Source organism: Cheilinus undulatus, linkage group 22, assembly GCF_018320785.1.
Source record: "Cheilinus undulatus linkage group 22, ASM1832078v1, whole genome shotgun sequence".
NCBI lineage: Eukaryota > Metazoa > Chordata > Actinopteri > Labriformes > Labridae > Cheilinus > Cheilinus undulatus.
The window spans coordinates 22,895,767-22,911,251 of NC_054886.1; the positions used below are offsets into that span (position 1 = coordinate 22,895,767).

The 15,485-nt window shown below is 40.5% G+C and overlaps 1 protein-coding gene across 1 annotated transcript in view; it reads left to right on the plus strand.

Annotated features, from left to right (window-relative positions):
- Positions 1-15,485, plus strand: part of LOC121504735 (golgin subfamily A member 6-like protein 22) — a 34,905-nt gene extending 19,420 nt beyond the window's left edge. The window contains exons 5-7 of the mRNA XM_041779783.1: positions 1,110-1,454; positions 13,962-14,150; positions 14,751-15,485. Of these exons, the coding sequence (XP_041635717.1) occupies positions 1,110-1,454; positions 13,962-14,150; positions 14,751-15,199 (983 nt within the window). The 3' untranslated portion in view covers positions 15,200-15,485. The remainder of the gene's footprint in view (positions 1-1,109; positions 1,455-13,961; positions 14,151-14,750) is intronic.

Here is a 15,485-nt window from a genome sequence, read left to right on the forward strand (position 1 = left end):
GACCCTTAGACTCCAGCAATCAGTTTTACAATACATACTGGCACAGTGGTCTTGGACTTTTCCATTAGATGGTGCGACTTGGCTCAACTTGGTTTGACTCGGCACAGCAGCCCAGCGCAGCAGGGGGTTTGCTTTTCCACCACAACTGAGCTACCCATTTGAGGGTGTGTCTAGAGCTGATGACAAAGTGCTTTGAGCCCTCTTCAATCTCTCTACACTCGCTGATCTGAACGACTTTACGTCTTTTTAAAGGAAAAATCAAACTGTAGACCGACAGCGGTGCAAGCTGCTCTTTTTACTTTCTCTCTCTCCCCATCTCTCGCGGTCAGTAAACAAACAATAATTCACACTTACCATCAAAATGTGAGGATTTTCCTGCATGTAAGTTAAAGAACAGTATCACTATTATTGATTTGTGGGTCTCTAAAGAGAAGAAAATGCACGCAATCATATTTTTGGATTGGGCAGTGAGAACGACATGCTTTACTAGCGCCAGTTAATGAAATAAAGATGGACTCTGTCATGGGCAAAATGTTATGAACATCTCCAGCATTTGATTTTTGAAGTATAGTATCGTCTATAAGAAGGGGAAAGGGTCAAACTTTGGTTATAAGTAGGTGCAGAAATTGTGTATTCCTGGTCTTTCCTGATTTCACTCATAAATGTGAGAAGCTGTCAGACTGTAGTATGCACAAAAATCTCAAGTTTTGGTCTTGTGCCATAAATATTTAAGTCATACAGTGAATGCTGACACCGCTGTAACAGAGTTATGGACAGCTGGAGCAGAGGCAGGGTTAAAAAGAAACTCCCCCGTGGGGAGAAAAGTTATCATGGAGGGGTTATCAGTAGCAGAGGGGGTAAATCCCCCTGGCAAATCATACCCCACTAAACGCTTCAACATCAGCATGGCGCACTTGAAGGTGGGGCTGGCCTGCTTTGGCCCTACTCATGAGCAGAGTCATTTGAGCCCAGCGCGGCCAAACTGGTGATGGAAATGCAAATCATTATGGCTTGGTTTGACTCGGCACGGCCAAAAGCCGTAGTGAAAGAGCCCCATTGGTCCTGTACTTTCACTTTGTTTTGTCATTGTTTTGTTTTTGTCTCTCCAGACATCGGGCAGCAACATGTGTATAAGGAGGAGGAGGTTGAACCTGAGCAGCAGCTCTGCCACCAGGAGAGGAAGTCCAGTCTGGACCAGGAGGATCCAGAGCCTCCACAGATTAAAGAGGAGCAGGAGGAAGAGCAGCTCAAACAGGAGGAGACTGACACGTTGATGTTGACTCCTACTCAGGAGGAAAGTGAGCAGAGTGAAGCAGATGGACAAAATGAACACCAGCTCCTTTCTCACAACTCTCATGTTGCTGAGAATCAAGATCCCAAAGAGAACAAGCAGAAAGACTCAAAGATAACTGTAAAATCCAAACCAAGACAAGAGACAGAAAGAAAACACACAGGTGAGAGGGTGTACTCATGTGAAGTATGTGGGAAAAGCTTAAAATATAGTCATACCTTAAAACAACACATGCTAATGCACACAGCTGAAAGGGTGTACTCATGTGAAGTATGTGGAAAAAGCTTCAAATATAGTCGTACCTTAAAACAACACATGATAATACACACAGCTGAAAGAGTGTACTCATGTGAAGTATGTGGAAAAAGCTTCAAATATAGTTATATGTTGAAACAACACATGGTAAAACACACAGGTGAGAAGCGTCACTCTTGTGAAACCTGTGAAAAAGGATTCTTTTATAGATCTCAGTTGAAAAACCACATTATGGTTCACACAGGTGAGAAGCCTTTTTCCTGCAGTACCTGTGGAAAAATATTCTCTCAGAGGTCAGATCTGAATAAGCACATTCTTACTCACACAGGTAAAAAGCAGTACACCTGTGGTACCTGTGGGAAATCATTCTTACGGAAAGGTACTTTGGGCGATCACTTAAAAATCCATACAGGTGAAAAACCATTTATGTGCACAACATGCAACAAATGTTTTAGACAAAGAGGTGCACTGACAGTCCACATGAGAACTCACACAGGTGAGAAACCTTTCTCCTGTGAAACCTGTGGAAAAAGATTCCGTCATCATATTCATTTGAATGAGCACATTCTCACTCACACAGGTACAAAGCCGTACACCTGTGGTACTTGTGGGAAATCATTCACAAGGAAATATCATTTGGATAGGCACATAGCCATACAGGTGAAAAACCACATACCTGCACAGCATGCAACAAATCTTTCAGGCGAAAAGGTAGTTTGACAGTCCACATGAGAACCCACGCAGGTATAAATCCATACACCTGTGGTACCTGTGGGAAATTATTCACACATAAAGGTAGTTTTGACATGCACTTAAAAATCCATTCAGGTGAAAAACCATTTACCTGCACAGCGCACAACAGTTGTTTTACACAAAAAAGTTCATTGACAGTCCACATGAGAACTCACACAGGTGAGAAGCCTTTCTCCTGTAACACCTGTGGAAAAAGATTCTGTCATTCTACTCATCTGAATCAACACATTCGTACTCACACAGGTACAAAGCCGTACACCTGTGGTACCTGTGGGAAATTATTCACATTGAAAGGTACTTTGGTAGTTTATGAACATTTTGCTGAGAACTCCCAGCCAGAGTCGTACACTTCAGAGAGAAGACAGCTGCAGCAGACAAATGTGATCTACTTCTCCACAACAACGGAGACTCAGTCTAACAGTTAAAAACACTGACAACAAGTAGTAAAATTGTTCCCGCCTTCAGACAAGCTTTTCCCTCTATGATCACACAGGAGAGTTTATTGAATAAGGTCTAAAGACACTCTCATTTAATGAACTTGTCAGAAACTGGTCCAGCGTCCATCAGCACTGATAACGGACTAATCACAGCTGTGCCTGTGTGGAGGACTAGACTGCAGGATTTTGGCCTCTGGCTGCATGCAGGACTGGTGAGTTCTGTGTAGGTTTGCTTCACCCTTAATGAGGGAAAAAAATCATTTTATAACCAGAAATAGTAAACATAACACAGAAAACATTTCAGGACTTTCCATACACTGTAAAAGACAGAGTATTTCATGATTTATGTATTTTTGATTTATTAGTAAAAGATTGAATGAAGTCCTTTTCAAAATAAAACTGCTAAATTTGACTTTATATTGATTTTTACTTTCTGCATACAATTTTATTAAAAATCCAATAGAACAGTCTATTTTAATCACCAAACTAGTGTCATTTGGGGCCGAAATGAATACAACTGCTGATAGGCCATTTCAAAATATCGCGATATATATTGTGTATCAGGATATAGCAAAAATATGTTGGGATATCAATCGGGCCTATCAGTCGGGCCATATTTTTTTAGGAAGCCCAATAAAATAAAATGCCTTGAGAAAGGGTGCAAACTCTGCAGGAACAAAATTTAACAAAATTGTTACTCCTTTTGATTTGAGTTACCTACTTTATTTATTCAACCTAATTTCTTAGTTATGTATTTTTATTTCTTTCTTTAAATAAGCCCAAATAGATTCTGGTCCTGTGGGAAACACTGAGATTGACATTTTGGCCTCTCCAATTAAAAAGTTTAAAAGTTGGGACTTAAATTTGTTCCTTCTGTTGTACCATACCCCACAGATAAAGACAGAACTGGTAAAAACAAGACTAAAAAGATTAAAAACCCCTGTTAAAAATCTAAAAAAAATTGGTTAGTCTGTTGCACTCGGTAAAAACGTGAAAAACATTCTCACACAGACCACAGAAAGGACACTTATTTAAAACAGTGGGATTTATAACAAATATAAAAGCATTTGTGGTAATAGCACCATGTAAAATTCTCCACTGAAGGTCACCAGTTTGTTTTTTTTAAAGGAGGCTCATACAGGGTCCTCCACTGTGGGGTCTGTCCTCAGAGTCTGTTGGTCCACACACATGCAGCTCTGTTGTTCAGTTTTGTTTTGTGGATTGTTTTTATGATGTTCATGTAAAGGGCCTTTTTATCCTTGCTGTGCAGGGTCAGTTTTTCTGCTGTTCTCCCTCTCAGGAGGGGTCCATCACAGTCATTAAACTGAGGGCTCAGGTGAATGGCAGGGAAAACGTCCATGGGGTCTGGCTGGACCCCTCCTTCACTGTATTGTAGTAGTAGGCTCCTCTCCTGCACCGAGAGCCAAGGTGGAAACAAAAATTACATACAGGAATAAAAGCAGAATTTCAATCACTGAGATGCTTCTTCTTAGCTAGAAAGATGAAATGACAAACATCTTATTCTGGATTTCCACTGCTCATGGTAACACACTTGTGATTTTTGGGATGCACTAGATTTATGACACTTTGAATACAAACATTTTAACTAAAAGGAACCACTGAATTATTCCTCCCCTGTGTGGACACTTAAGTGTTTCTTTGGATTTCCTCATTCAGAAAATTTTACCAAAAACTGAACAGCTAAATGGTTTCTCCCCCGTATGGGCTCTCAAGTGTCTCTTTAGAGTGCACTCACACGAGGCCATCCGCACCGTGCCTGGGCCTGTTTCAGCCTAAAGTCTGGTATGTTTGGCCAGAGTGAGTGCAATCGTTCCGTGCTTTGGCGACAAGTGTGTGCTGTAGTTTACTACACGGCTGATTTAACCTCTCTGACTATAAAACTATAATGCCAAACTACCATCCACTGAAATAACTTACCTCTAATTCTATTTCATGTCACCAAGAAGTGAAATTGGGTGCTTGATCGCTGACGTTTGGGCAGAACATCTGTGGTGGCTATTTATCATCATAAAAGGTTTCAACTAAAGAGACTAACTTTAGCAAACGGCCACCATGCACCTGTCCAGTTGGGTTGTACGCAGGCAATAAGAAAGTTCAATTTCCACTCAGGATTCGACTCGTTTTGTCATTTACTCAGATCAAACAAAGGTTACAATGTTACAATGTTACAATGTCATTTAGCAGACGCTTTTCTCCAAAGCGACGTACATTTGAGAGCAAGAACAACACAAGCAATGATCTAGACAAGAAGAAACAACATCAGTAAGTGCCATCAAGTGCTTCAGGTTCAATTGGACGCAAGTGCTGCCGTGTAGAGTTTAAGGCAGAGTACCTAAAATATACGTTGTTTTTTTTTTTTCTTTTTTTTTTTTTTTTTTTTTTTTTTGTTTTGTTTGTTTTTTTGTTTTTATGTTTTTTTTTTTTTTTGTTTTTTGTTTTTAGACAGCAACAATGAATCAAGGAAAATGTGGGATCACTAATTGCCATTCATTAGGCTTCACAACAACTATTTACCAAGTACCAAGTGCTGGATCATTCCCAAAGAGCTTGGCAAAGAAATCCCAGAAGTAGAGCAGGACAGTGCGAGCTAACTATAGTTGGGAAACTCATTCAACCACTGGGGGCAGCAGTGGAGAATAGTCTGGCTGAGACTCAATCTACTACTGGGGACAACAGTAGAGAATTGCCTAGCTAAGTGCAAAGTGTTCTCTGAAGAGCTGGGTCTTTAGCCTTCTCTTGAAAGTAGACAGGGAGTCTGTAGATCGAATGGAGTTGGGTAATTCATTCCACCATTTAGGGACAACAGAGGAGAAGAGTCGAGCTAGTGACTTAGGAGCATGATGTGCTGGAAGTACCAGGCGCCTTTCGCTGGCTGAGCGTAGTGGGCGAGAAGGGGTGTAGACCTGGATGAGGGACTCCAGGTAAACAGGAGCAGTTTTAGTTACTGCTTTGTAAGCAATGATTAGAGTTTTGAATTTAATGCGAGCTGCAACTGGAAGCCAGTGTAGAGAGATTAAAAGAGGCGTGACATGAGCTCTCTTGGGTTGGTTGAAGACCAGACGTGCTGCTGCGTTCTGGATCAACTGCAGAGGTATAACTGTGCATGCAGGTAGGCCTGCCAGTAATGAGTTACAGTAGTCAATACGTGATATTATAAGAGCCTGTACCAGGAGTTGTGTAGCATGCTCTGTCAAGTAGGGTCTGATCCTCTTGATGTTGTAGAGGGCGAAACGGCAGGACCGAGCAATCGAGGCCACATGGAGCTTGAAGGTTAGCTGGTCATCAATCATGACACCCAGATTCCGGGCTGACTTAGTGGGCAAGAGATTATTTGATCCAAGCTGGATACTGATCTGCGGTTCCATAGTGGGACTGGCTGGGATGATAATGAGCTCAGTTTTGGGCAGGTTGAGCTGAAGGTGACGTTCCCTCATCCATTTAGAAATATCAGCAAGGCAGGATGAGATCCGAGCTGAGACAGTTGTGTCATCTGGTGGAAAGGACAGGAATAGCTGTGTGTCGTCTGCATAGCAGTGATAAGAAAAGCCATGGGAGCGGATGATTGCACCAAGTGAGGTGGTGTATATTGAGAAAAGTAGGGGACCAAGCACAGACCCTTGAGGCACCCCTGTTGATAAGCCATGCAGTTTAGACACTCCTCCCTTCCATGATACTCTAAAAGATCTCCCTGTGAGGTAGGACTTAAACCACTGTAGGGCAGATCCTGAGATACCAAGTGAAGAGAGTGTGGAGAGGAGGATTTGGTGGTTTACTGTGTCAAAGGCAGCAGACAGATCCAGCAGTAAGAGAACTGAGGACTGACCAGCTGCTCTGGCCAAGTGAAGTGATTCCGTTAGGAACATTTCATGCCACGTCTCATTGACCTGGTAAAAAAAACCTGTATCCCCTTCCAGGTACATGAACCCCAATGACACACCCTCTACCTATATGGGAATCCTGTCAAATCACTGCCTGGCACAGTGCCTATTGCCTCCTGGTGTTTAACAAAAAGAAAAACAAACAAACAAATTCATCATTCACCAATAACCTGGTGAAATAGCTCCGACAACGTCATTTATTAATCCTGAGGCGCATTCACCTCCAGCTCTCATCAGATGATTAAAATTGCTCTCGTCACCATTAAAAAAATCTTTTATCTGACCATGTAATCCTGCTCTGGACACATGCTGTCTTGTGACATGAGAGCTTGTTTGGTGCAGCACTGAAAAACTGATCCAAACACAGAGAAAAGGCTCAGTTCATGGCACGTAAAAGAATTCAATGGGGATTCAGATAGTATATTTACACGCAGAAGAGTAGCTCTAGGGGCTCATACGAGTTAAACAGTCCGGGTTTCATTCATCAGAAGTGCCTCCAGATTATATGCTGTGAGTGATAACTCTCTGCTATGAACCGCTTTCTCGCTCTCTCTCTCTCTCCTATGTCTATCCTAGGTCAGCTGAAATAACTCCTTTTTTAGATCAGATGTTGTATAAATCTGTTGCTATTTTACAGCCTAAAAAACAACACTTATATATCTTGAGTCATCAACACATATACATTCATCAGCAGTGGACGCTTCGTGTGATGACGTCGGTGCGTGACGTATCGGTGCCCAGGCCTGGATTCGTTGAACAGTGTGAGTGCAGGCCAAAAGGGGGACAGGGGAGAGGGTGAAATAGGCTTCAGCACGGTTAGACTACAGCACGGTAGGGATGGCCAAGTGTGAGTGCGCCCTTAGACTTTCTTGTTGTAAAAATCTTTTACCACAAACTGAACAGCTAAATGGTTTCTCCTCTGTGTGGACACTCCAGTGTTTCTTTAGATATCCTTGTTCAAAAACATTTTTTTGTACCACAAACTGAACAGCTAAATGGTTTCTCCCATCTGCACTCAAGAGTGTCTCTTTAGACTTTCTTGTTGTGAAAATGTTTTACCACAGACTGAACAGCTAAACGGTTTCTCTCCTGCGTGGACTCTCAAGTGTCTCTTAAGTCTTTCTCATTCAGAAAATCTTTTACCATAAACTGAAAGGCTAAATGGTTTCTCCCCTGTCTGCGCTCAAGAGTGTCTCTTTAGTCTTTCTTATTCAGAAAATCTTTTACCACAAACTGAACAGCTAAATGGTTTCCTCCTTGCGTGGACTCTTGAGTGTTTCTTTAGATATCGTTGTTAAATTAAAAAAAAAAATCTTTTACCAAAGACTGAACAGCTAAATGGTTTCCCCCCTGTCTGCACTCTGGAGTGTCTCTTTAGTCTTTCTCATTTAGAAAATCTTTTACCACAGACTGAACAACTAAATGGTTTCTCCCCTATGTGGATTCTCTAGTGTCTCTTTAGACATTCTTGTTGTGAAATTGTTTTACCACGGGCTGAACAGCTGAATGGTTTCTCCCCTGTGTGGACCTCTGAGTGTTTCTTTAGATATCCTTGTTCAAAAAAAACTTTTACCAAAGACTGAACAGCTAAATACTTTCTCCCCTGTCTGCACTCTCGAATGTCACTTAAGTCTTTCTCATTCAGAAAATCTTTTACAATAAACTGAACAGCTAAATGGTTTCTCCCATGTGTGGACACTCAATTGTCTCTTTTGACTTTCTTGTTGTGAAAATGTTTTACCACGGACTGAACAGCTGAATGGTTTCTCCCCTGTGTGGACCTATGAGTGTTTCTTTAGATATCCTTGTTCAAAAAAAAAAATCTTTTACCACAGACTGAACAGCTAAATGGTTTCTCCCTTTCGTGGACTCTAGTGTCTCTTTAGACTTTCTTGCTGTGAAAATCTTTTTCTTCAAACTTAACAGCTGAATGGTTTCTCCCCTATGTGGAATCTTGAGTGTTTCTTTAGATGTCCTTGTTCAAAAAAATCTTTTACCACAGACTGAACAGCTAAATAGTTTCTCCCCTATCTGCACTCTCGAATGTCACTCAAGTCTTTCTCATTCAGAAAATCTTTTACCACAAATGGAACAATTAAATGGTTTCTCCCCTGTGTGGACACTCGAGCGTTTCTTTAGATGTCTTCATTCATTAAACTTTTTTGGGGGGTGAAAGTCAAATAAACTCTTTAGATTACCCCCAAATGCCCTTAGATATTTATGAATGTCACATGGTATCAGACAAACAATTTTTTTGTCCGTTCATACCCAAATTTGATGATTTATTGCACAATAACCACCTCTATTCCATAAACATGCTGTACACTGGTTTTTATCATAAGACCTTTTCTCAGGTGTGCTGATCTGATTCAAAACAGTTGAGTTCTTAAAAAGTGGAATGTTTTTATTCTTTTTTTTTCTTGTAAGGTAAAACCTGTTAAAATGAGGGTGGGCTGCATGGATTTTTTAAGTAGGCAACAATAGCCAGTAGGGATGGGACCGATCTGATCCAGTGTTGGTATCAGGTCCGATATGGACGTAATGAATAGATCGGATACCTGACTGAAGGCGCCGAACCAAATCCATCCTACAGTTTGCGGTAGACCATGAACGCACGTCAGTCTAACAGGAGACACTCTGTGTGTAACTGAGCTAGTATTAGTTAGGATGTTCTTAGCGGTGTAATTACCTAATCGATTAAACGTAAATCTATATTTAGAAGGGTCAAAACTAGTCTAAAGATGAGAGTACACAAAGAAGAGTGGGAGTTACGTTAGCCTGATAACGAGCTGCGCTAGCATTGAAAGCTAGCGCCGCCTGCCTTTGTTCCTCTTTCCAGATTAATATGGTGCTTTGATATTTGGCCTCTTTTTACTTCGGGTGAGTAGTCATATGTGAGCTTAACCCTCGACAGCCCACATACCACTTTATTTCCATTTACTACTTTGGAAAACTGTCACACCGCGGTCTTCCTACAAGATGCTACCAGGGTAGCCGTTAGCCACCCCTGTCCTTCTCATTGTTTACATCCTGTGAAGGGTCAGAGAGGAAGGCTGCGGCCAATAACTGAAGCTACAGCAGTCTCTAGTGTCGGGGGGTTTATTAAAGAGCATTAAGGGATTTATAACTTACACTCAGTTGTTGTTTTTTGGATAATACTGATATTTATTTTTAAGTAGTAGTTCAAATAAATTTGTTTGGAAAACAATTCAATTCACTTTTGTATTTCTTTTGCTTTTTAATTAGAGGAGCTGTGTGGTTTACTACAGCCTCATGTAACCTCACACATTATACAAACAACAATAACTATTGTTCAAAAAAAACAAAACAAATACAGTGCTTAACAAATTTATTAGACCACCTGTCATATTTGTCTCAAAGACCATCCCGCATCATGAAGTGCTTTAATGCAGAGTCTTTCATTTTCAGTGAGCTCTCCACGTTTTACCATTTTGAACAAGAATGAGGAATTTCAAACTGAATTCATCCAAATTTGAGCCGGCTCACTGGGCTTCTCTGAGAAGTCAGAAATTAATCAAGCATAACATTCAAGTACTAAAACTATTTTTTCTCTTCAAGAATGCAAGTGAATACCTATAATTTGACATATTAATCAAGAAATATTTTACTATTTTTTCGTTTTTTTTTTTTTTTTTTTTGATGTGTGTAAATCAGTAAACTTGAAAATTCATGGATAACAATAATAATTCTATTTTAGCATTGAAAATATCATTTGGGTTAAAGAGCTTCTACATATTGGTGTATTAACCATTGCAGAAACATAAAAAATGATTTTGTAATTACCAATGCTGTTAATTTAGGGCAGCTGTGGCATAAACCTTACTTTGGTTAGGGTTAGGGTGGTCTAATAAATTTGTTAAGCACTGTATATGGCACTCCGTCAGCTCCAGCACACCCCTCTGCTGCTTCTCTGGCCGGCTTACCCAGGAAGTGCTGCACACCCCATGCCGTGGAGACCTCTCACGGAGCCCACAGCTTCACCCTGTCTTTGGTTGCTCTTGCAGGGGTGTTTGAAGCCACAGCGCTCCCGAAATGCGACCAGGTTGATACATGCTCTCCCGGGGTTGAATGCTGGAGGGAGTCGGCACACCCACCAGCCCTAAATGTCCTGGAAGGGGGCTAGCTTGCCCGGTCTGCCGGTCATTGAACCAGATCATGCGGCTTTACGCACGTGGTTGCCCTGAAGAGCCTGCCTAACACCTGTGTTAACTAAGCCAGACGTGCGTCTTTTGTTTTAGAACAACTGTTGCTAAATCTTCGAGATTTTGCAAGATACTCGCTTTGATCGATGTAGGAGCTCTTAACTTCTTGAACATCAATCAGTTCTTATGAAATTAACTTTAGGCAACAGTATGTTTGTGGCATCCTAGCACCCAACACATACGCACAAACCCGGCACAAACAAACGTGTTTCATCCGAAGTATCAGGAAGAGCTTTGTACTCATGCACGCTCGCATACACACATGTGCACGCACCAACCGACACCAGCCCTACACCCCCACCCCCATCAGCACAGACACACAAACACCCACACACTTTCTATGCTGCACTGACATGCGTTTCTCGCTAAGGACAGCATTTTGGATGGGCCCCAAAACACAAACACACACACATATTTCTCAGCACGTATATGCAAATCACACTATGATATCCCTAAAATAACCCAAATAGTTTTCCTTCTGAATATTTATTGAACTGGCCTTGCAGACGCGAAAATATAAACAACCATGCATGGTTTTCTGGCTCATGTTTAAGAGCCACCTACCATATATGGAAAAATAGCGCCACCTAGTGGAAAACAATAAAAACTAAAATTCCAGTCCCTTTCTAACATGGATCCATGAAAAACCTGAAAAATAAAACAAAATCATGCTGCAAATACAGTGCAAAGAAAAAATATGTTTGATATGGAAGCGGATGGCACAAAAATGTGACTAAAGAGACCTGGTGTGACAATTTAGTTTTGTGTATTGAATGAAAGTTTTTTTTTAATCATTAAATCTTAATTTTCAGCCGAAAACATACATATTGGGAAGGTTTTATGCCAATTGCATCAACATAACCAAAATTATCCACAATTTAAAAAAGCCTCTAAACATTAAAAATTGCGCTAGGGGAGTAGGAAGGTTAATTAAAAATCAAGTCCTGTCAGACTTTCATAATAGCCAATATTTTAAAGAATAAAAAAGTTAATGTTTTCAATCTGATTTTAACCTCTCCAGTCTACAGTCAGCTCACACTTAAGCAGTGACACAGTAAAGAGTCGACCCAGACTTAATCATGAGTAGAAGTTTGATCTTCCCTCTTTTATATCATTCTTTATTCTCTATGGTTCATGTCTGACTGCAGTGTTTTAGACACAGTTTTAACCAAATGTTGAAGTACATAAAAGTATAACGTCACTCAGGTAAAGTTTTGCTTGGCCAATGTGAGAAGCACCAACTGATTACAAAAGCACTTATTCAATTTTTGCGTGCCACGGGAATATAGTCATGAATATGAGGAAGTTTCTAATATAGACTGATATAGTATCGTTCACCTGTGGGTGTCAGTAAAACGCCAAGATGCGTCTGAACTGGGGGAAATTGTGAAAGAGGAAGAAGACTATCGTGGTGGAGAGCATTGGTTGTGTCTTGTCCGTAGGGAATTCAAAAGAAGGAGCTGGAGACACTGATGAACTTTACTGGTGAAGAAAGAACAAGAATGTTTTCACTCGATAAGTTTAGAGATGTTGTCAACGAGCAGCTAACTGCTGCAGCTGAGGAAATATGTGACGATTTTACAAAAACTGACGTCGAGGACGAGGCAGAAATCGACCGTCAGCGCAGAAAGCTGGATATCATTTGAAACCTCACATCCACTTACACAGAACCCCAACAAGACACACAGCCCCCCTCCTCCAGCCTGTCCCTCACACCTCTCCAGGTAGACCGGGAGTGCTGCAGGACCAGACAGCCTCAGTTCCAGGCTCTTCAGGTCCTGCTCAGACCAGCTGAGTGGGATCATTGGACATCTGTTCAACCTGAAAGTGGGAAGACTGTCATGCTCTTGGAAGTGTATGATCATGATGATCAGTCTTAAAAATAACAAAGAATATGCTGTTTATATCATGTGGTATCACATAGGTCTAGGGCTGCAGTAATAGATTCTTTTTGCAGTCGACTATTCTATCGATTCTTCTGATGATTAATCAAGTACTCTAATGAGAAATATTGCATTTTTTTTATCAGTCACTTTTGCTTTTTTCAAGAGAAGACAAATGAGAAAAGAAGCTGGGTCCCTTAAATGAACCATTTCTATGTTAAAAATTTGTATTAACAGGTTCTCTAAAGAAAATATATTTTACAAAGTGCCATGAAGTTCTGCTGACAGTTCACATTTCTTAAAGTTACAAGGAAAGGAAGTTAAATAATGACATTAGATTATGCCATATTTGGGGTTTTAGGGATCCTTTACCAGAAATTGTTTGGTGCTAACACTTTATTTCTTTCATTGTAGTTTATTTCTAATCTCTAAGTTGTCATTAAAGTAAAGGTACACTTAATCATTTTAACATCCTCTGTCTTATGCATGAATATAATATTTCACATTATAGCAAGAATAAAGTTTTATCATTCACAGAGTGGTCTGATGATGTCTGAAAGGTGAACCTTCAGATTACAGGAATATGGTCTCTTTTTCAAAGGGTGTTCACTTTCAATTTTTGCACATTTTTAGTGAGTTCATCCACCATAAAATAAAAAATATGACCTTTTAAGACAATCAACTGACATGGAGAACACATTTTAAGGGATAAAGCTGCTTCTATGACCTGTTGAATCCTGACTGTATGATGATGAACTTTAACCTACTTAGTCTCTGTCACTGTCTGTGGCAATAAGGTGTTTCTATTTAATTGGTGTCAATTCATTATCAATGTAAGTCTTATCAAATCATTCGGGATGCTAAACATTTTGAAAAATAAGCTGCAATCAAGACGTCAGTGCGCTTTATTTTAAATAATTTATAACTCAATGTATAAGGCGTGCATGCGGAAAATAGCAAGGGAGAGAGAGAGGGGGCAAAGCACCAAAACAGGACTTGAATCGTGAAGCCTGATGGTGTTCTGTAAAACTGTCGGGTCAATCAGAGAAGCGATGTCCAGGCCACAGCATGGTCGTATATGGATACAGGACTGATTTAAGTGAAGCCTTGAGGCAGATGATTTGCCTCGGTCTAAAAGATTTTGGTTGAACAAACATTTCTATACTGACACTAATGACATGTTTCCTCCCCCTGACTTTGTTTTGTTTTTGTCTCTCCAGACGTCCCGCAGCAACATGTGTGGAAGAAGGAGGAGGTTGAACCTGAGCAGCAGCTCTGCCACCAAGAGAGGAAGTCCACTCAGGACCAGGAGGATCCAGAGCCTCCACAGATTAAAGAGGAGCAGGAGGAAGAGCAGCTCAAACAGGAGGAGACTGACACGTTGATGGTGACTCCTACTAAGGAGGAAGGTGAGCAGAGTGAAGCAGATGGACAAAATGAACACCAGCTCCTTTCTCACAACTCTCATGTTAGTGAGAATCAAGATCTTAGTCTTAGTCGAACAAAGTCTTTTTGTTGTAGTCACTTCATAGTCATTTTAATTCCTTATATTTTTAGCTATGAAAGCCCACAAACATTTTAGTTCAGTCTTGGTCATTAAGAAGTCTTTACATTTTAGTATTTACTTAAAAAAAAACAGTTATTTTCTTCTAACTATTTTCATTATCCATAATGCAAAATGAATAATACCATAAACACTCATATTAATGTCTGATTTAAGATTTTTTTAACTTTAAAATATACAGAAAAAACTCTGATGTAGCTTGAATGCCCTCTTAAAGTGTTTTGAGCAGTCAGATGACTATAAAGGTGATATAAAAGGTCAAGTCCATTTAAGAGTCCAGCACAAATATTGTAGTCGGTGACAAAAACTACACATACTTTTACACACAGTCTGGGAGACTTTAAGACCCTTAGGGTCCAACAATCAGTTTTACAATACATACTGGCACTGTGTTTTTCCTGTACCTTCACTTTGATTGGTCATTGTCTTGTTTTTGTCTCTCCAGATGTTCTGCAGCAACATGTGTGTAAGGAGGAGGAGGTTGAACCTGAGCAGCAGCTCTGCCACCAGGAGAGGAAGTCCAGTCTGGACCAGGAGGATCCAGAGCCTCCACAGATTAAAGAGGAGCAGGAGGTAGAGCAGCTCAAACAGGAGGAGACTGACACGTTGATGTTGACTCCTACTCAGGAGGAAGGTGAGCAGAGTGAAGCAGATGGACAAAATGAACACGAACTCCTTTCTCACAACTCTCATGTTGCTGAGAATCAAGATCCCAAAGAGAACAAGCAGAAAGACTCCGAGATGACTTTAAAATCCAAACCAAGACAACAGACCGAAAGAAAACACACAGGTGAGAATTTGAATCAGCACATTCTTATTCACACAGGTACAAAGCCGTATACCTGTGCAGAGGTGTCAACAGTATTCACATTCATTACTCAGGTAGAAGTATAGATACTAGTGTTTAAAAAGACTTCTGTAAAAGTTGAAGTATCAACTCAAGCTTTTTACTCAAGTAAAAGTGTACTGATTTCAAAACTACTAAAAGTATAAAAGTAAAAGTCATGTGAGGGGAAAAATGCCATTATGGACTAAAGCTTAGGCTGCGCCACAAGGGCCTTTCTAAAGGCCATAATGACTATAATGTCATATTAAAATGTTAATGTTGAAAAATTTGGGATGCACCTGTTTCAGCCACATTAATGCCCATTGAAAATGAACGCATTTTAGTACAATGCAA